We start from the raw sequence: 22438 nt of genomic DNA, 5'->3' as shown, positions 1-22438 counted from the left end.
AGGGAATTGTGAAGAGGGTTAAGGAGTTGGGATAACCTAGAATGTATCAAATATCCCTACATTCCAGCTACTACATTTCTTTACATACATTACCTCACTTAATCTTCATTAGAGCTCTGTAAAGAATTACCATTCCCATTTTTCACATGAAGAAACTGAGGTTTCAGAAGGTTAAGGATGTCTCTCCAAGTCACGAGCTTCTGTCATTTCTCACATAGGCAATATTGCATCAAGAATTCTAGGCCAGTCTTTCCGACTCCAACACCCAAGCACTTTCTCTTATAACAATATAAAATACAGTATGAAGTACCCTTGAACCACATGGGTTTGAACCAGGTGAGTCCACTTCTTTTCAATAGCTAATACTATAGAACTACATGATCCATACGGGTTGAATCCACAAATGTGGAACCGTGAATACAGACAAACTGCAGGTACAGAGGGCCAACTGTAAGTTATACGCGGATTTTGGACCGCGCAAAGGGTCGATGCCCGCTAACCCCCACGTTGTTCAAGGCTCAACTGCATAATGCTCTGAATATTAGGACAAGATGTACACAGATACAGAGGAAAATATGATGGAAGGACCTATAAACATATCAAACTAGTTCTCTCACAATATATACTGATCTGAAGGCCATGTGGTATGATTAAGTGTGTTTAATATCAATATTTACATTTTATAAATTATGATTTCATTGACTTATTTAATTTAGGATTTCAAATAGTCTATCTAAGTAGTGAATTAATCACTTTTAACGTACTTCTTAAATTATGCCAATGAACTTCCTTCACAATTTAATGGTATGTTCAGATTGGGGGGGTCTAGAGAAATCTGTTACTTATGCCTTTAAAACACATACTGTCCCTTACCCAAACAATTTTGTGTGTGCATATGTGCTATTCTGTGTGTGATGTCTTTTAACCATATATTCTAAATGGTTGCACTTATTTATACACACACAGGTTATTTCATGCTGCTGACATATGTGTTGTAAATTTACCTGCTCTATTCACTGAATTTAAAAATAAACCTAAAAATTAAAATGACTGTATATTGTTATAACATGTATAAGGATCTGCACACTGAAAATTACAAAATGTTGATGAAAGAAATCAAAGAGGATCTACTATCATGTTTATGGATTGAAAAACTCAACATAGTTATCAATTCTCCCCCAATTGATCTATAAATTCAATGCAGTGCCTATCAAAATCCCAGCTAAGTTTTTTGTAGATACAGACAACCTTGTTCTAAAGTGTTCATGGAAAGGCAAAGGACCTAAATTAGCTAAAACAATTTCGAAAAAGAAGAAAAAAGTAAAGAGAATCATTCAACTTGATGTTAACGCTTACTATATAGCTAAAGTGATCAGGACAGTGTGATTATCAGTGGAAGGACCAACACAAATCAATAGAACAGAATAGAAATAGAAATAGATTCATAGCAATGTATTCAAATGAATTTTGACAAGGATACAGAAAAAATCCAGTGGAGGAAGGATAGCCCTTTCAAAAAACAGTGCTGGGGCAACTGGACATCCATAGGCCAAAAATGAACCTTGACCTAAAAACCTCACATCTTATACAAAACAAACTCAAGTGGGGACTTCCCTGGTGGTCCAGTGGTTAACAATCCACCTTCCAATGCAGAGGACGTGGGTGCAACCCCTGATCAAGGAACTAAGATCCCACATGCCGCGGGGCAACTAAGCCCACACACCGCAACTACTGAGCCAGCCCCCTCTGGAGCCCAAGTGCCACAACTAGAGAGAAGCCCGCACGCCACAAGAAAGATCCTGCGTGCCGTAATTAAGATGCGATGCAGCCAAAAAAAAAAAAAAAAAATTAAAATTAAACAAAACAAACTCAAATGGACCATGGACCTAAATGTAAAATGTAAAACTGTAGAACATTTAGAACTAAACACAGGAGAAAATCTTCGGAGCCTAGAGTTAGACCTCTCAGACGTAACATTTAAAGCAAGATCCATAAAAGTAAAAAATGATAAAACGCCCATCTTCAAAATTAAGAACCTGTATTCTGTAAGACCTTGTCAAGAGGATAAAAAGACAAGTTACAGACTATGAGAGAATATTCACAAATCACATTTAACCTAGGATATATAAAGAACTCTTAAAACTCAAGAGTAAGAAAAAAAATCTAATTAGAAAGTTGGTCAAATAAAACATGAACAGACATTTCACTGAAGAGGATATACAGATGGCAAATAAGCACAGGAAAAGATGTTCAAAATCATTAGCCATCAGGGAAATGCAAATTAAAACCGCAATAAGATATCATAAAACATCTATCAGAAAGGCTAAAATTAAAAACAATGATAACACCAAATGCTGAAGAGGATGATAAGAAACTGGATCACTCATATTTTGCTGGTAAGAACGCCAAATGGTACAGTCACTCTGGAAAACAGTCTGGCTGTTTGTTATAGCGCTAAGTGTGTTCTTACCATATGGTTCCGCAATTGTACTCTTGGGCGTTTAGCCCAATGAAATGAACACTTCATTCTCACAAAAACCTATATACAAATATTTATAGCAGCTTTATTCAGAATAGGCACAAACTAGAAACAACCCAAATGTCCCTCAGTGACAAATGGCTAAACAAACTGGTACCTCCATACTATGGAATACTATTTGGCAATAAAAAGCAATGGACTACTGACACACATTATGACTTGGAGAGACCTCAAGGGAATTCTACTAAATGAAAAAAAACCCTCAAAAATTTATGTATCATATGATTCCGTTTATGTAGTACTTTTGAAATAACAAAATTATTGAGACAGACAATACATCAGTGGTTGCTAGGGGGTACAGAGACCAGGGGAAGGGAGTAGGGTGTGAGGAGAAACAGGAAGGGGTGGGACGTGTGTATGGCCATAAAAGGGTAGCACAAGGTATTCTCTATGGATTAGAGTTCAATATCTTGACTACAGTGGTGGTAACATAAACCTACACATGACAAAAACTGCATAGAACACACACACACACACACACACACACACACACACACACAAATGAGTACATACAGAACATGAAATGTGATTAACGTCTATGAACTGTACCAAGTCGATTTCCTGGTTGTGACATTGTACTATAGTTACCATTGAGGGAAACGATGAAAAGGGTATTATTATTTATTTTTACAACGTTATTGAGATATAATTCACATACCATACAATAGACCTATTTAAAGTATCTAATTCAGTGGATTTTAGTATATTTACAGATATGTGCAACTATCACCACAGTCAATTTTAAAACATTTTCATCACCTCAAAAAAGAAAAATCCTGTACCATTAGCTATTACTCACATAGGTCCGCTGATCCCACCCCACTCTTAAGCAGCCACTAATCTACTTTCTGTCTCTATGGATTTGCCATTCTGGACATTCTATATCAATGGAATCTTGTGACAGGCTTCTTTCACTTCACATAACATTTCCAAAATTCATCCATGCCTGTAGCATGGAGCAGTACACTTCATTTCTTTTTATGACCAAATAATATTGCACCTTATGGATATACCACATTTTGTTCATCCATTCATCAGCTGATGAACATGTGGGTTGTTTCCACATTTTTGCTAAATGCAGCTATACACTTTCAGGTACAAGTTTTTCTGTGGACATGTGCTTTGAATTCTCTTGGGCACATGTACCGAGGAGTAGAACTACTAGGTCATATGGTATCTCTATGTTTAATAATTGAGGAAGTGCCAGACTCTTCTCTAAGGGGGCTGCACCATTTTACATTCCTAGCAGCAGTATATGAGGGCTCCAGTTTCCCGACATCCTCACCCATACTTGTTACTCTGACATTTTGATTCTCTGAATTATTTTTCCAACTTCCTGTAAATCTATCATTATTTCAAAGTACATAGTTAAAAATATGATTCTGTTTATCTTTGTTAAAAGACAAACAATCATAGCAAAGAGTAATAATAATGTTTCCATTTCCTAAAGTTATGCATTTAAAAAAATTTTTTTATGTCTTACCACACTTCCTATAACTTCCAAAACAATGTTAAAGGGTAACTTGTTCTGATCCCAATTTTTATAGTTTTCTCTCTAGCACTTCTCTGTTGAGTAGCGTGCTGATGATAGGTTTAAAACATTCTACCCTGTTGAGGAAGTACACTTTTATTCCAGCATTTTATGGAAATGTTTATAATGAGTACCTGAATTTTATCAAACACCTTAGTGGCTTTATCACTTATCAAATGATCACATGATGCCATCTTTTCCAGCTTTATTTAGATATAACTGACATAGAACATTATGTAAGTTTAAGGTGTGCAATATGATTTGATATATGTATATATTGAGAAATGATTACCACAGTAAGGTTAACACATCCTTCACCTCACAAAATTACCTTTTTGTAGTTGCTATGATGAGGACATTTAAGATTTACACTCTTAGCAAGAATATTAAAAGCAACAAATAATATACAAGGGAACTACCATAAGGCTATCCATTGATTTTTTTCAGCAGAAAAAATCTGCAGGCCAGAAGGGAGTGGCAGGACATACTTAAAGTGATGAAAGAGAAAAATCTACAACGAAGAATACTCTACCCAGCAGGGCTCTCGTTCACATTTGATGGAGAAATCAAAAGCTTTATGGACAAGCAAAAGCTAAAAGAATTCAGCACCACCAAACCAGCTTTAAAACAAATGCTAAAGAAACTTCTCTAGGTAGAAAAGGCCACAATTAGAAATAAGAAAGTTGTGAAATGGAAAAGCTCACTGGTAAAGGCAAACATACAATAAAGGTAGGAAATCATCTACACACAAAGCTAGTAGGGAGGACAAAAACAGTAAAATCATCTGTATCCACAATAAGCAGTTAAGGGATACACAAAAGAATTAGATGTAAAATATAATATCAAAAACAGTAATCGTGAGGGGAGGAGAGTACAAATGCAGGGTATCTAAAATGCATTTGAAATTAAGAGATGAGCAACTTAAAACAAGCAGGTATATACATACACTGCTACACAAAAACCTCACGGTAACTGCAAGACAAAAATCTATGATAGATATACACATAAAAAAGAAAAAGGAAGGCAAACATAACACTAAAGATAGTCATCAAATCACAAGAGAAGAGAACCAAAGAAGAAAGGGGAAAAAAAGACCTACAAAAACAAACCCAAAACAATTAACAAAATGGCAATAGGAATATACATATTGGTAATCACCTGAAATGCAAACAGATTAAATGCTCCAGCCAAAAGACACCGACTGGCTGAATGGATAACAAAACAGGACCTGTATATCCTGCCTACAAGAGACTCACTTCAGATCTAGAGACACATACAGACTGAAAATGAGGGGATGGAAAGAGGTATTCTAAGCAAATGGAAATCAAAAGAAAGCTGGAGTAGCAACACTTAGACAAAATAGACTTTAAAATAAAGACTCTTACAAGAGACAAAGAAGGACATTACATAATAATCAAAGGATCAAATCAAGAAGAAAATACAATTGTAAATATATATGCACCCAACATAAGAGCACCTCAATATAAAAGGCAAATGTTAACACATATAAAAGGAGAAATTGACAATAACACAATAATACTGGGGGACTTTAACACCCCACTTATATCAATGGACAGATCATCCAGACAGAAAATCAATAAGGAAACACAGGCCTGAAATGACACACTAGACCAAATGGACTTAATTGATATTTACAGAGCACTCCATCCAAAAGCAGTAGAATATACATTCTTTTCAACTGCACATGGAACATTCTCCAGGATAGATCACATGCTGGGCCACAAAGTGAACCTCAGTAAATTTAAGAAAATGGAAATTATATCAAGCATCTTTTCCAACCACAACACTATGAGGCTAGAAATTAACTGTAAGGAAAAAACTGCAAAAAATACAAACATGTGGAAGCTGAATAATATGCTACTAAACAACCAATGGATCACTGAAGAAATCAAAGAGGAAATTAAAAAATACCAAGAGACAAATGAAAATGAAAACACAACACTCCAAAAAAGTTATTAAAAAATTTTTTAATAAAAAAAATTTACTCCCTTAGCAACTTGCAAGTATGTAATACAGTATTGTTAACTATAGTCACCATGCTGTACATTAGTTCCTCAAAAGGTATTCCTCTTGGGCTTCCCTGGTGGCGCGGTGGTTGAGAGTCCGCCTGCCGATGCAGGAGGCGCGGGTTTGTGCCCCGGTCCGGGAGGATCCCACGTGCCGCGGAGCGGCTGGGCCCGTGAGCCATGGCCGCTGGGCCTGAGCCTCCGGAGCCTGTGCTCCGCGACGGGAGAGGCCGCGGCGGTGAGAGGCCCGTGTACCGCAAAAAAAAAAAAAGGTATTCCTCTTAAAACTGCAAGTTGGTGTGCTTTGACCGACATTTACTCATTTCCCCACCCCAGCAACCACGAATCTACTGTTTTTGTGACTTTGGCTTTTGAAAATTCCACGTATAAGTCAGATCATACAGTATTTGTCTTTCTCTGATTTATTTCACTTAGCATAATGCCCTGAAGTTTCTTTTTATTTATTTATTAATTAACATCTTTATTGGAGTATAATTGCTTTACAGTGGTGTGTTAGTTTCTGCTTTATGACAAAGTGAATCAGTTATACCTATACATATGTCCCCATATCTCTTCCCGACCTCAAATTTCATCCATGTTGCTGCAAATGGCAGGAATTTCTCTTTTATGGTTGAATAATATTCCACCATATTTACCTACCACGTTTTCTTTATCTATTCATCTGCTGGTGGATAGTTAGATTGTTTCCATATCTTGGTTATTGTAAATAATGGTTCAAAGAACAGAGGAGTACAGATATCTCTTTGAGCTTGTGATTTCAATTCCTTCAGATATATATCCAAAAGTGGGATTGCTGGATCATACGGCAGTTCTAGTTTTAAATTTTTGAGGATCCTCCACACTGTTCACCACAGTAGCTGTATCAATTTACATTTCTACCAACAGTGCACAAGGACTCTCTTCTCTCCACATCCTTGCTAACCCTTGTTATTCCTTGTCTTTTTTTTTATAACAGGGGTGAGGTGATAGCTCCTTGTGGCTTTGATCTGTATTTCCCTGATGTTAGTGATGTCGAGTACCTTTCCACGTACCTCATGGCTATCTGAATATCCTCTTTGGAAAAATGTCTACTCATGTCCTTTGCCCATTTTAATTGGATTATTTGGGGGTATTTTTGTTGTTGTTTTTTGCTATGGAGTTATAAAGAATTGCTTATATATTTTGGGTATAAACCCCTTACCAGATACATGGTTTGCAAATATTTTCTCCTTTCTGTAGGTTGCCTTTTTCTTTTGTTGTTTCTTTTGATGTGTACAAGTTTTTTAGTTTGATGTAGTTCAACTTGTTTGTGTTTGCAAATGGCAGGAATTTCTTTGCTTTTGTTGCTTGTGCTTTTGACGTCATATCCAAAAAATCATTGCCTAGAACCCTGTCAAGGAGTTTACCACCTATGTTTTCTTCTAGGATTTTTACAGTTTTATGGCTTACACTTAAGTCCTTAATCCATTTTGACTGAATTGTTGTGAATGATGTAAGATAGAGGACCAGTTTCATTGAATCTATAGATGGCTTTGAATAGTATGGACATTTTAATAATTTTAATTCTTCCAATCCAAGAACACAGGATATCTGTTCATTTACTTCTTTGATTTCTTTCATCACTGTTTTAACGTTTTCATCATATACATCTTTCACTTCCTTGGCTTAACTTATTCCTAAGTATTTTACTGGTTTTGATGCTACTGTGAATGAGACTGTTTTCTATATTTCTTTTCTAGATAGTTCAGGGCATATGATGTCACCTTATTTGACCTGCTCTGATTTATTAGATGTATTAATTCATAATATTGCATTATTCCTGAATTTACTTTTAAAATAGGGCAAACTATGATCAAATAAACTCTATCAAAATCAACTTAAAAATAAAATGTACACTAAATAAGACCACTGAGCAAAAAACTGAAATGAGCAGTGTACTCACTTTTATAGTGACAAAAAATAAAAGTAATGAAAAACAAAATGTGAATGTCTAACATGTATATGAAAGCTGTCAGTGCTGCCTACCTCCTGACCCTTACCTTCCTTCAAAGAGATGTAATTTTTAAAAAATGAAAAGGAAGAAAGGAAGGGAGGAAAGGAAGAAGGAAGGAAATTTGCATTACTTTCTTACTTTGCCTTAAACACTTCTGTAAAAGAAGAGTTTTCATTTGACCAAACCTGCAAGACCTTGCAATAACCATAGCATCTGTGTTTTACCTCTAATTATCCTACTAGCCATGGACAGATTCTTCCCAGGCCCTAAATTATATGTGGAGAACAAATTTCTCTTTTCTGGAACTTGCTATTCAATGTCTCTTTTTAATTACATGCAGACTGCTGTGTGCTATGTATTTTCCTAAATTTACTGACCTTTATGCACAACACTGAAACTGACTCTGTGTGAAGTTTGATGGTATTAATAGAAAACAATATGAATTTGAAAGATAAATTTCATATATGAAGGACTAGAGAAAAACTCAAACCCACACAACCATGGAAAATGATACCAGTATCATTGGAGATGCTGAAAACGACTTAATCTTTGTGAGGTATTAGAACTCATCAGAATAATAAATGAAAAGCCGGGACTTCTTGGTGGCGCAATGGTTAAGAATCCGCCTGCCAGTGCAGGGGACACGGGTTCAAGCCCTGGTCAGGGAAGATTCCACATGCCACGGAGCAACTAAGCCTGTGCGCCACAACTACTGAGCCTGTGCTCTAGAGCCTGCACTCTAGAGCCCACGAGCCACAACTACTGAGCCCACATGCCACAACTACCGAGCCCACATGCCACAACTACTGAAGCCCGCGCACCTAGAGCCCGTGCTCTGCAACAAGAGAAGCCACTGCAATGAGAAGCCCGCGCACCGCAACAAAGAGTAGCCCCTGCTCGCTGCAACTAGAGAAAGCCCGCGCACAACAACGAAGACCCAACGCAGCCAAAAATAAATAAATAAATAAATTAAAAAAAAAAATGAAAAGCAGACTTTTCTTCTAAAACAAGCAGATCTAAACATGTACTCATGGTGGGGATGTGGGGGTGAGTAGGATAATGAAAGCAGGTGAGCACATATCAAATGGGGCCACCCTAGGTAAGTCAGCATAGCCCACTGCCTGGGAACACAGGCTTTTAAGTCAGAGAGACCTGAATTCAAGTCCTACCTCCTACAGTTACTAGGCTTATGGTCCCAGCTGAGCCATTGATCTTTCTGGCCTTGATTCTCATTTATAAAAAGAAGATAATAGCAGTAATTCTGCCATTGGGATGCTGACAGATTTGAATAAGACACGCCTGACATATAATTGTTTACTGTTATTAATGTCATTATTAATATTGGGAAATTACCTAGTCATTACCTAGAATACCACCATCAGCACCATTCAAAAACTGATTGATAGTTTAAAACACACTGAAATGAAAAATTCAATTTCTGAATTATTTTTCTTAAAAACAAAGTGATTCACCTATGCTTTCTTTATTTGCAAGGGCCCCAGCATTTTCTGGTATAAAGCTGAGAGCTGTTTGGCTGAAATAACTAATCAGCATTAAACATACACCTTTTTTCCATATAATATCTTTTATTTCTCTTGGCCCCAAATGAAGCAGCTTCCTCCAATGAGGACTGGAGTCAAGAAAAGCATCCATATGCCCAAACATTCTAGTAAACAGCAAAACCTCTTTCTTTTCCAGTTCTCTTTAGCTGTGGGAATAGACACCTCCTTAAACCACCCTGTCACTGACCTTCCAACTTCAGTCCCTAGAAGCAGCTGCAACACAGCTGGTAACACTCCCCTGGGCCTTAAGCAGCACAAGAAAGTTCATCACATGGTAGAGCTTTCTCCAGGGTGAAGAGCAAGAGACAGGAGACCCAGAGTCACAGCAAAGCAAGTGGAAATAATGAAACCTATCAGAGGGATGACTACAAGAGAGTACGTGAGGTCAGGATATGAAAACGGGGAAGGAAGCTACTGGGAGGGCTTCTTAGTGAATTCAAGAACACACCCTCTGCTTGCTCACAGGTTGAATTTCAAAGATCCACCTCTGTCCCTCTAGTAGTCAGGCCAGCAATTCCTGTGAAAACAGATCTGAAGGCCACAGAAAATCCCAAGACCCATCTAAAAGGATACAAATTCAGTACCATAACTACCACATGAATTTGATTTGGCCTGCAGTGGTCAACAACCTTCACTTAGTCCAGTGCACTCTGGAAGATCTTAAGTGAAACATTCTCAGGGGAAAGTGCTAGCAATTGAAAGTAAAGGTACTCCTTCAGGGACTTTATAGCAGTGACTGAGAGCAGAGCCAAGACACAGCTGTCCTGAGGCCTGCAGGCAGCCAAGCTCACTCACCAGCCTCACAGCTCTTACACCTCATGTCTGTCCCACAGCTCAACTCAGGTCACCACCGCCCAGATGCTCCATGTGCAAATGCTAGGGGTCTAGAGATGACAATCAAGGTTAACAGCAAACCCTTTAACAAAAGAGGTGGTGGCAGAGGCAAACGCCCCCTCCATCACGCCCAACTCACCTTCACCAGGAAGAAGGACACACCGTACGTCCGGAGAGACCGGGCGAGTTTGACATACTTGACCTTGGCTTCTATCTCGTTCATCTCTCCACAGTTCTTGTGCTCCTACAAACGTGACAGAGGCAGGGACCAGTTACTGCAGCTCTGACAGCAGGTGGACTTTGTGAGAGGTGTTATTCCACATGGCCTCTATGCCTTTGTGGAGGCATGTCCCTGCTGACCAAGGGTCAGAGCACACAGAAAGTGCTAATGCACAGTTTCTTAACTAGAACATGAACCCAAATTCCTTATAGATTTCACAGTTATATGCAACAATTCATGCACGTGCAGCATGGCAAGAACAGGGTCCATAATTGTAACCTAATTTTCAAAGGGCTCCACGTTCCGAAAGGTTCAGGACCAACACGTCAAAGGAGAACTAGAAAAATGTTCTTGTCCTGAATTCTAACATCCAGGCAAGATAAAGTTTTCCAAAGAGCAGGATATATAAATGCCTGGATATCTCAGTGTGTGCAAACAATACTGGATTTAAAAAAAAAAATGTTTTTATACACATGAAATTTATCTCTTCCAATTTATATTTACATTTCATTGCCAAAACACTTTGGTATTTTGGATTCACTAGAGTGAGTGTTTCCTGGCAAAGTTGATGACAGGGCTTTTTTTTACTGGTTGCCTAGAATAGATAACTTTCTGAATTTTAGAATAAACCTGGATTTTAAAAAGACACCAGTTCCCAAATTCTGAGGTTCAAAAAACAAATCTCAGGATTAAAAAAGGCTTCTTGAAGTGTCTGCCTCAGTGCATTTTAATGGCAAATTGCCTTGTTTCAATGCTTCCAAGATAACGTCTCTGAAATTAAATGTATGCACATTTTTCCCAGAAGGGCTAAGGAACCTTTAGCAAGAAGGTATGGATTAAGATAATAAATCTGCCCAAAGTAGAACTGTCAGTTTCTTTACTCTGGAGTCACAAATCATTTATTATATAAGCAGAGTACATGCATGGGGTATGAAACTATCGTGCAGAGGCCCCTCTTGGACTAATAAATGAGGATAGGCTTTGTGGATGCATGAGGAGAATAATAAAGTGAGGAGAATAATAAAGTTCTGAACATTTCCAGTACCTGAAATATTCTCTTTTCAGCTCCTCTCTGCTTGATGTATTCTTTGGGCAGGAATTCCTTTAGACTGAGAGAGAGAGAATAAAAAAAAGGTAAGGCATTTATCATACTCTATGTTGAGGAGGAAAGAAAAGAAACTTTTCATAAAACTCACAGTTAAGTCCCTAACTCTCAGTATTTTATGGTATAATTAATAACAGACAGCCATATCCCACAATGCTCTTCAATAAGATGCAAATATAAAACCAGTCTGATAAAAAGGGTCAAACATATTCAAGAAGAAAGATTGTCCAGGATATACTGAAAATGACAAAGTAAAGCACCCAAGAGTGTACAGTATGCTAACCTTTGTGATAAAGGGGGGAAAATATCCTCCATTTTGTACTGTTAATATGTATTTTAAAAAACATTAGAAGGATAAATCTAGTACTAATATAAATGATTCTTAATGGAAAGAAGGAAAAAACAGGGACAAGGGAACAAGAATGGAAATTAAACCTCTTAATTTTCCTTGTACTATAGTCTTCACTTTAGAACCAAATGAAATCACAAATGGGTAAAATGCAACACCTAAAAATCTAAAGCAAATTGAAACAAATGAACCTAACAGTGTATGGAACCAACAGCCTAACTTTGAAAAACAGTCTTTTGACAATACCCATCCCCAGTGAGATATATCTTAAAGATAAAATGGACCACAGTAGACTTGTTAAATATTGATATCATTATTTCAAAACTAATATCTACTCTTCCCCCTAAATATATACACACACACACACACACACTATAAAATTAGTATATTACATTATCTAAGTAGGTAGATATTATATATAATTAGGATAAAGTAAATAAGTAATTGTTAGTTGTTAGAAATCAATATTTGTAGCATGAAATAAATAAAGCAAAAGAAGTGAAATGAAAACCCTGCAATCTTTCATCTGAATTCAAATATTGATCTGAATGTCTGATTCATTTTTCTTTTTCTGAAAACATCTTCTACGTGTGTCCACTGCAGAGGCTAAGGGCAAGGACAACCGGGTGGCAATGAGCACCCCCAGTGCGTCAGCCAGGTGGTCTTCCAACACCATTTCCCACTAAGAGGAATCCAGGATCCTTGGAGAAATGACCGATTCTAGCTTTGGGACAGGAGATGTATAAAATGTTCCTGGGGCTTCTTGTGCCTGAGGATCAAGGAATTTATCAAAATGACATTGGACTGACATCAAGGGATAACCGATGGCCAAACATGGGGTGATTTTTAAAACCTCATACAAAAGAAGAGAGGACAGGGCTTCCCTGGTGGCGCAGTGGTTGAGAGTCCGCCTGCCGAAGCAGGGGACACGGGTTCGTGCCCCGGTCCGGGAAGATCCCACATGCCGCGGAGCAGCTGGGCCCGTGAGCCATGGCCGCTGAGCCTGCGTGTCCGGAGCCTGTGCTCCGCAACGGGAGACGCCACAACAGTGAGAGGCCCACATACCGCACAAAAAAAAAAAAAAAAGAAGAGAAGACAGAACAATGTGCTCACTGACCAACTTCAACAATAATAACTCATAGCCATTCATGACTCATCTACTCCCTTACCCACATGCCCTCTCATGGATTATTTGAAGCAAACCCCAGACATCATATAATTAATTTCATGTGAGGGGCAATTTGAGCATCAGAAAGAATGAAGACTGCAATTGGTCAAAACACAGGTACGTAAAATTCAATAAAGATTCTTTGAAATAATCATTGATCACCTTAAGAGGTTGCTAGGGCACCAGCTCATACCGAAAATTGATAAAGGAAAAGAAACAAAGCTAATAAATGCAGAAGGAAAAATAGAATTCCAAAATCATCATTTTACAACTCTTAATGAAATAGCCAATAGATCAAAACAAGCATGAGTGGCTGCTAAAACCAATAAGTAACAAGTTAATGGGGGACTTTATAACAGAAGGATCAGTCTGATCCAAACCCAATGATCAATTCTAAATGCGAGTGGGATAACCACACAGCATATGCCTTCTGACTGATGTAACAGTACCATACTTCCATACTGTATACTTCCACCTATACTTCCTAGGTGGAAGTATACAGTACCACCTAGGAAGTATTCTTGGCGATAGAGAAAAGATAAGTAAATATATAACTGAATATGAATTTCATTAAGAGTCTAAATATAAATCTAAGTTTACAAAAAAAAGAAAAAAAAAACCCTAATAGTTTAAAAAGCTAATAGTTTAAAAAAGAGAGAGAGAGAGGAACATGGTAAGTGACACTACCAAGATCCAAAGAGCCAAATCCCATCATTGTAAATATTATACAAATAACCCAGGTTTTTCACAAATAAATGGCTTGCTGGTAGAGGTGCAAAAGATGACACACAGATTAGAATCAGAATGACACACAACACCAGCAGTCATCAGGAAAACACAAAGAAAAACCACAATAGCGTACCAGTGCATACTCAGTAGGACACTACAGTAAAAGAGAGACAGGAAGGCGTGTTGGCGAGGTTATGGAGAATTTGGAATCTTCACACACTGCTAGTGGGAATGTAAAATGGAGCAGCTGTTGTGGAAAACAATTTGGTAGTTCCTCAAAAGATTAAACAGCAATTCTACTCCTAGGCATATATCTAGGAAAAGTAAAAACGTATGTCCACATAAACATTTGTACGTGAATGTTCATAGTAGTATTATTCATAATAGCCAAAAGGTGGAAACAACTCAAATGTCCATCAACTGACGAGTGGATGAATAAAATGTAGTTTAGCCATGCAATGTAACTTTATTTGGCAATAAAAAGGCATTAAGCGTGATACATGCAACAATATGGAAACACTGTGCAAAGTGAAAGAAGCCCATCACAAAGGACCACAAACTGTATGATTCTATTTATATGAAGCATCCAGTATAGTCAAATCTATAGAGGCAGATAGGACTAGAGGTTGCAAAGGCTGAGGAAGGGAGAGGGGAACCTGGGGAATGACTGTTAACGGACACAGGGCTTATTGTAGGAGGGAAACAAATGTTCTAAAATTAGATTGTGGTAATGGCTGCACAATCTTGTGAATACACGAAAAAACGCTGAAATATAAATTTTAAATGGGCCAATTGTATGGTAGGCAAACTCCATCTCAATAAAGCTGTTTTTTAAAAAAGAAAAACACCAACCACTACAGGCCTTGTTTGGATCCTGATATTAACAAAGTATAAAATGACATTTTTAATACAATGCAGGGGAGAATTTAACACAGACTGGGTATTAGACGTGATTAAAGAATTGCTGCTAATTTTGTTTGGTATTAGGGTGGATTTGCAGTTAGGCGGGGTTTTAATTATTTTAAAAAATTTTTTCATTGTCAGAAAAACATACTGAAGTACTGATAGGTGAAATGGTATGCCGTCTTGGATTTGCTTTCAATGCTCCAGCCAAAAAAGGGGGTGGGTCAGGTCCAGGTTCTGGCTACATTATGCCTTGAATCATGATAGCTCTTCAACCTGCAAACTACATCTGCAGACAAAAATTCTGAGTATATTTTCTGGAATGTCAGGGATCTAGGTTTGAGCACCACCAGAACACTCTGGCCTAATCAAGAGACCCCCACGTCAGTCCACAGGAAGGAACCTAGGAAACATCTAGGCAGCAGCCCCTTAGATGTTATGACTACTGTTAAGCAACTTCAGGGAAAAAAGGTCTGGTTGAGAGAAGAATGGAAGGCATCAATGTCACAAAAGAGGAAGCTGAGTCACAGAGAGGTCAAGTGACTTAGCTGAGGTCACAGGACTGGATGGGAGCAGGGAGCCTCTGACCTCCAGTCCAAGAGCAGATGCACATGAACACAGGGCTGTTTCAGGCTCCCCCAGGAACACCCTTAAAATGATAACCAGGAAGCATCCTGAGGGGGCCACTGCTGTGAGCCTCTGGACAGCAGCTCCTATGCCATCAACAAAGGAGACCTTGCAAAGGTTATCAAAAGCACCCAAAGAGGGCCCCATGCCAAGCCCACTCACAACGATGACTGCTACTAGAACACCAGAGGGCAGCATCCAGTGGCCAGGCTGGAATATGTTGGGTATTTATGGCAATAAAGTTCTGTGTGGCCACAAGCTGCCCTCAACTCAAACTGCAAACTAACCCTCCCATTCTTTGGAAGGCATTGAACCTCCCACTCTTCAGTAGGTACAGAAACAACTTCCAGAAGCTTGCACCAGAGGTGTGACCCCTGGTGTTGCCAGAGGCGATCTGGGGGGAGTTTAGTGTAAGGTATGTTCAAAAAAAGAAGTGAGTGTGTGGGTGTGCGTGCACGTGTGGGGTGTATTCTTTCCAGTAAATCGACAACGTGCACAGTGTCAGCAGGGATGCCTGCCAGCCGGCAGTTCAGCAGTTCCAGCTCGGTTGTGTTTTTGATTCCCAAACCCAAGTATGGAAGGCTCCTAAGCATCTGCGGCAGACATACAAGTGAAATCTGTCGGCTTTCTCTGAGAAAATGGGTCAGATGGTCAAACCTGATTGGGAATTTTTCTCCTAATGAAGCAAGCTCTGACCAAAGTCCCTTGCACTGCCACCTTAAACATTCCCACCTTAAAAGGGCAGCCTCCAAACCCTCTGCCAGCCTTGTGCATATCATTTCTTCGGAGTGCAATGGTAACAGATCTCCCGTTTTACTAAGACGGCAGACTAGTCAAAGTTCTCACACTCTGAGATCCATGGAAGGTTGAAATCAGCCAAGAGACTCTTCTCTCATGAGCTCTACTTTCACTCTGGCCGAGTCAGTTGCATCTCTTCCCCCATCTATATTTATCTGCATTTGCTCCCCAATCTCGCTGCTGGCTGTCTATCACATAATTATGTAATAAACCAATACAGCCCATAAACTGTTAAAATAGTCCAAAAGAGAGCTACTAAATGCTTCCTAATGGTAAATATTTACAAAAAGTTATTGAATTAGATATAAGCGAGACAAATGTAAAATACTGAAAGGAAAAAATAGTGAAAATGTAAAAACAGTCTGTCCTCAGAGCGCTTCATGATCATCTTTATATTCTCTTGCAGATGGTGTGGTTCATCCAACAAAGATAATGTGCAACCTTAACTAGGTGACCCACACCAGGAAAAAACATTGGTCCGGTATCAAAAGATTGGCAAATGAATGCTTAAACTGAAAGTTAAAATATAGGGTTTCAGAGAGGTAGTAGCATAGATTCTTTACTTTAATTAACTTTGGGGGATTATCCAAGCAACAGTAAACCATGTTGATAGAGGGTTTTCCACTACTAATGGCTGCTGTTTTATTGAAAGGCAAATAATGTTTCAGGTGTTTTACATGCATAAATAGATTAGTTAAACTCTGACAAAAGTCCTTGGAAGAAAATATTCCAATATTCCAGTTTTTTATATATGGAACAGGAGGTTCAGCGATACTAAGTAAGTTGCCCACAATCATAGCCAACAACTTAAGCCTCCTCTGTGGGCTCCAGAGACCATGCTCTTAGCTACTTAGCACCCTGGTCTCTCCAAGCTACCCTCTGATCAAAAGACGTACCATGTGATCAGTATTTGAGAACTTTCAGACAAAGAGAGGAATAAAATAACAGAAACACCCAATCAGATAATGGTAACAATGACCATAGTGGTGGCAGTCAATGTTTTAGAAATGCCAAGAGGCAGTGAAAAAGGGAAGGGGAATTTAATAAACACATCTAGAGGGAGAGGGATCTGGATTCAAATACAGCCATTCACTTAAAACTTCATTTTCTTACATAAATGTAAGCTGCTTCTATTAGTTATTCCAAAAGAGGCATTCTAAAGATGTTCCCCGGTCTGAAAATAAGTACACAAGTTCATGGGAGGCAGCCATGATTTGAGGAAAGGTTAACTGCTTCTCATCTGTCCCAGAACTGTCACCTAGTAGTCACACCACCACGGGCAACTCACCACCTCTCTAAGCTGATCTTACCACCTGAAAAGCAGATAGGATTCCTACCTAGGAATGGTTTTGCTCATATGAACCGAAAGCAATGGCTTGCCCCCTCATTCCTGGGGAATGAGGGCATCAATATGAACACACAAACAAAGCAGTGAAGAGCACATGTGGTGGAATAAAGGGGAGGGAAGGTACCGAGGTACAGCAAGGACGGTATCACCCAGAGGACACTGGAACACCCAGGTTTCCTGACCCCAATCTTTATGCTCAACCACCAAATAAGTAACAATAACATCTCAAATTTGGTATCTCGAAGTGTGGTCCCAAGACCAGCAGCATCAGTACTACCTGGCAACATGCTAGATGTGTCAATTTTCAGGCTTTGCCCCAAACCCACTGAATAAGAAGCTCTGGAGGTGAGGCCCAGTAGTATGTTTTAACAAGCCCTTTGGATGAGCCTGACACATGCTAAAGGTGGAGAACCACTGGCCCAGTGGGCCGAAAGCTCAAATGATGAAGTTGGATACATTGAATTTAAATCCAGACTCAAAGATGAAAACGTCTGTGACTTAGAGTATTGGTCAAGTCCTGGATAACTGAGGGGATGATGTAGGTGGAAGAAAGCACTGGATGAGTTGGAAAATAGTTACAGTGGCAAGAAGTGGAGAGTGAAGACAGCACGGGGAAAGCACAGGAAAGGGTTTGAGGGCCTCAGTCACACAGTAGTTCTGTGCTCCTGAACCAATCCCAATGCCCCTTAGTGTAAGGACAGGAAATCGTCCAGAGGCTCACTGACAGCTCCGGGCTAGATACATTCAGAGGTTCCTGGTTTGAAAGTTCTGGAGTCTGAAAGTCGTTAGGGAGAGAGACATCAACCTTAGGAGGCTGCTGCTAGGAGGAAACAGTGAAGGCACCACTGAGTGGTCATCACCACTCCAAACTGATGAGAGCGCGCCAGGCTGTCAGGGGCACGGGACAGAAGCCAACGATAGAGAAGCTAGTGCATGGGCAGTGGTGAGAAACAAAGCTGAAACGCTTGCTTCACCGTTAGTTTGAAAACAGAATCTACAGCCAAATTATTCTGACAAAAACGCACAGAACAACTCCAAAGGAGGAATATGTGTGTGAACAGATGCCAAGAGAAAAACTGACTTAAGACTTCCTACTGTGTCAAGAGCTTTGCTTGTTGACAGTAGAATTATCTTGAGTTTGTGGGGAAAAATTTCCAAGTCCACACTAAATTCTTCCTCAGAGATTCATACCCTGGGTTGCTGTGTTTTCTCAGTGAAATACTTTTGGGGAACATGCCAACAGGACGAGGGGGCTACGGTAATCTAGCAGGAGGGAGGTTTCCTCCACCTGCTAGCTCCCTGCCTGCCTGCACCCAACCACTGGACCATTTCTCCCTGTGACATACAGAGTCACGGAACCTTTCTGTCTGACCTCCAAGGCCCATTAATTTTGCCTTTAACACACGGTATATATCCAACCTCGGTGATCAAAAGCTTTTAGCACCTCACACACAGACTATTGCAACTGACTTTTTTAAAGACACGTTAACTGTGAAAACATATGAAATATAAAGAACAGTATATACCTCAATTTATATACCTATCATCAAGGATAAATACATGTTACCATGTTGTCATATTTGCTTTATGATTGCTACCTCTCCTTCTGTTTGTAAAGAACAAATGACAGATTTAGCTCAAGTCCCACACCACCCTTCTTTCTCTCCCTATGGGTCGTCATTTTCCTGAAGGTAATTTCCACACATATTTTATCATGTTCCTACATCTCCTTATATCTATAACACAATATATTCTGTTTCTCATTGTATTTTTAAATTCAACAGGTTCACCTTCTAAAATATCTTGTTTTCTCTGTAAAGTACTTTGCTGTTTTCATACATTAAAATTTGTGCCCATCTGGGACTCCCCTGGTGGCTCAGTGGTTAAGAATCCACCTGCCAATACAGGGGACACGGGTTCGAGCCCTGGTCCAGGAAGATACCCACGTGCCACGGAGCAACTAAGCCCGTGCGCTACAACTACTGAGCCTGTGCTCTACAGCCCGCGAACCACAACTACTGAGCCCGCCCGCCTAGAGCCGGTGCTCTGCAACAAGAGAAGCCACTGCAATGAGAAGCCTACGCACCACAACGAAGAGTAGCCCCTGCTCGCTGCAACTAGAGAAAGCCCACATGCAGCAGAAAAGACTAAATGCAGCCAAAAAAACAACAACAAAAATAATAAATTAATTAATTAAAAAATTTGTGCCCATCTGAGAGACAGGAAATGCTATCTCCTTATTGATTTTGCATTCTGGATTGCTTATGAGGCTGAGTATTTTTCCCTGTCTTTAGAAGTCAGTTGAATTTCCTCTTCTCTCAAGTGCCTATCTGTTATCTTGATCTTTTTTGCTTAGAAGGTGTTATTTCCTTTTTCATATTTTCTGGACATTAATTTGTTCTTGGTAGTATGCACTGCAAATATACAAGTTTCTTCTTCCATTCTGGGGCCTCACTCTTCATTTGGTAATGCCTTTTGCCTAGTATTTTAACTTGCATTAAGGCAAGTTCATCAACCTTTAGAACTCTTAACATCACCCTACATCAATAATGGAGTGTTTTAATTACTCTAGCTCTCTAAGAAATTGGGATAATTGTGTGAGTCCTCTATATATTTTCACACAAATACACATACAAACATATCTTTATTTTTCACAGTCCTACAGGTGAATATCATGGTTGTCTGGATCTAGGTGGTAATAAGCTGCCTTTATGTATTGATCTTTCTTCCAGAGACTTTCCTTTCTATTAATAGTTCTAATTAGTTTCTTCATAGATTGAGTGAATTATCTATGTAGATAAACCTATCACCTACAACTAATGACAGTTTCATTTTTCTAACCCTGAAATCATTTTTTTCTTTCCTTATTGTATAATTTACTTATTATTTAATATCTGCCTCTCTGAACTAGAATATAAGTTCCATGAGGGCAGGAAAGTTTGACTGTGTTTTACACTGCTGTATCCCTAATGTCTAGTGCCTACAGGTAGAAAGACATGTAATAAATTATTTATTGAACAATGAATTTTGCATTCCTGGAGAAACCAGTTACAAATTGCAGTTATGTATAAACACATGTCATGCTGGACTTTATTAATTTATAAATTTTAGGGAAGGCATCTATATTGAGTTTAAAAGTGTTACATGGTCTGTATACAATTTTGCTATTTTAATTCTGCTAGCTCCAAGTTAAGGTAACCAGTTTGGAGGTTTTCTTTTTTTTTTTCCTCTTTCTGTTCTCTGAAATAACCTGAGCCTACTTTTTGTTTTGTTGTTTTTTCATTGGTATATTTTAAACTGCTAAGACTATTTATTTCAAGATCATAGATCCATCCAGATTTTCTAAGTATCCATTTTTGTCTAGATTTTAAATATTTTGGCTTCAAGTTTTCATTTCATTCTCTTATGATGTTTAAAATCCCTATCTGAAGTTCTGTCCCCGTTACTAATAATGTTTATTTTTGCCTTTTTCTTCTTTTGTTTCACTTGATCAAACTTCCCAGAAATTTACATATTTTATTAATTTTTTCAAAGAAGCAGCTTTGGGTGTTGCTGATTCTATGATTTCTCTTTCATTACTTTCTCTTGACTAAAACATTTTCTTTCTTCTATTTTGATCTTGTTTTACTTATCACTCCCTGAGGGAAGTATGTTAAATTATTCCACTAAAAACATGTATCTGGAATTCTCCTTGTAATACTGCCTGTTTTTCCTTTTTATATTTTCAGGTAATGTTAGATGCATACAGGCTCACACCCTGGCGAATTAGCCTTCTATCTTCATAACAACCTTCTTTGTCTCTACTTATGCTTTGTTTGCCTTACAGTCTATTTTTTGTGACACTGCGTATAGCTTCTCTAGCTTTGATTTAACCAGTTTCTTGGTACACCATTTTATGCCTTTAAACTTTCCTGTGTCCTTAAACTTTAAGTATGTCTTATAGAAATACTATAGAGCTGAACTTTTAAAAAATTTCATCCAATGAGAACCTCTGTCTATTAACTGGTAAGTTTGATTTACTTATATTTGCTATGATGCCTAAGATATTTAGAAGTATTTCTCAGATCTTATTTTGTACATTCTACTTACTGTACTTTTTCTGGCTTTGTTTCTGTAAACCACCTTGTACAACTCCTACTGTATTGGCCAAGTTGTTGGTATCACTTCTCCATTACCACCCCGCTCCCCACGACACACACACACACACACACACACACACACACACACACACACACACACACAATCTGGTTTGGAAGTTCTACAATCTATTTCTATTCTTTTAGGCTAGCAATATTTGCCCAACATTTTATTATGAAAAAAATCTCAAACTCACAAAAGTTTAAAAGAATTATAGAGTGAACATTCTATACCCATCACCTAGAGCTATCTAAAATTTTATCACATATACTTGATTTAAGGTCTAAAGTTTATCAGTGTATCTAATATTCTTTGATACAATAAGCCATAGAAGGCTTTGATCACTTCTTTTAAAAGTGAAGTATAGTCGATTTATTAAATTATGTAAATTTCAGGTATACGACAGAGTATACCTTAAAATTTTTAAGTTTACAATTTTTAAAGATTGTACTCCATTTACAGTTATTATTAAAGACTGGCTATGTTCCCTGTGCTGTACCATATATCCTTGTAGCTTATTTATTACACACATAGTATCAATAGTTTGTACCTCTTAATCCCCTACCCC

The 22438-nt window shown here is 38.5% G+C and overlaps 1 protein-coding gene across 2 annotated transcripts in view; it reads right to left on the bottom strand.

Annotated features, from left to right (window-relative positions):
• TLN2 (talin 2) overlaps positions 1 to 22438 on the bottom strand; it is a 453800-nt gene that overhangs the window by 164887 nt on the left and 266475 nt on the right. For both annotated transcript variants that reach the window (XM_027123203.1, XM_027123204.1), the window contains exons 10-11: positions 11752 to 11815; positions 10626 to 10730 (exon numbers count right to left, since the gene is read on the bottom strand). In XM_027123203.1, the coding sequence (XP_026979004.1) occupies positions 10626 to 10730; positions 11752 to 11815 (169 nt within the window). The remainder of the gene's footprint in view (positions 1 to 10625; positions 10731 to 11751; positions 11816 to 22438) is intronic.

Source organism: Aethalodelphis obliquidens, unplaced genomic scaffold (genome assembly GCF_003676395.1).
Source record: "Aethalodelphis obliquidens isolate GAN/ISIS:26980383/991018 unplaced genomic scaffold, ASM367639v1 scaffold26, whole genome shotgun sequence".
Lineage (NCBI taxonomy): Eukaryota > Metazoa > Chordata > Mammalia > Artiodactyla > Delphinidae > Aethalodelphis > Aethalodelphis obliquidens.
The sequence above is the reverse complement of the archived record's forward strand: the minus strand, read 5'-3'. Positions and strand labels throughout refer to the sequence as shown.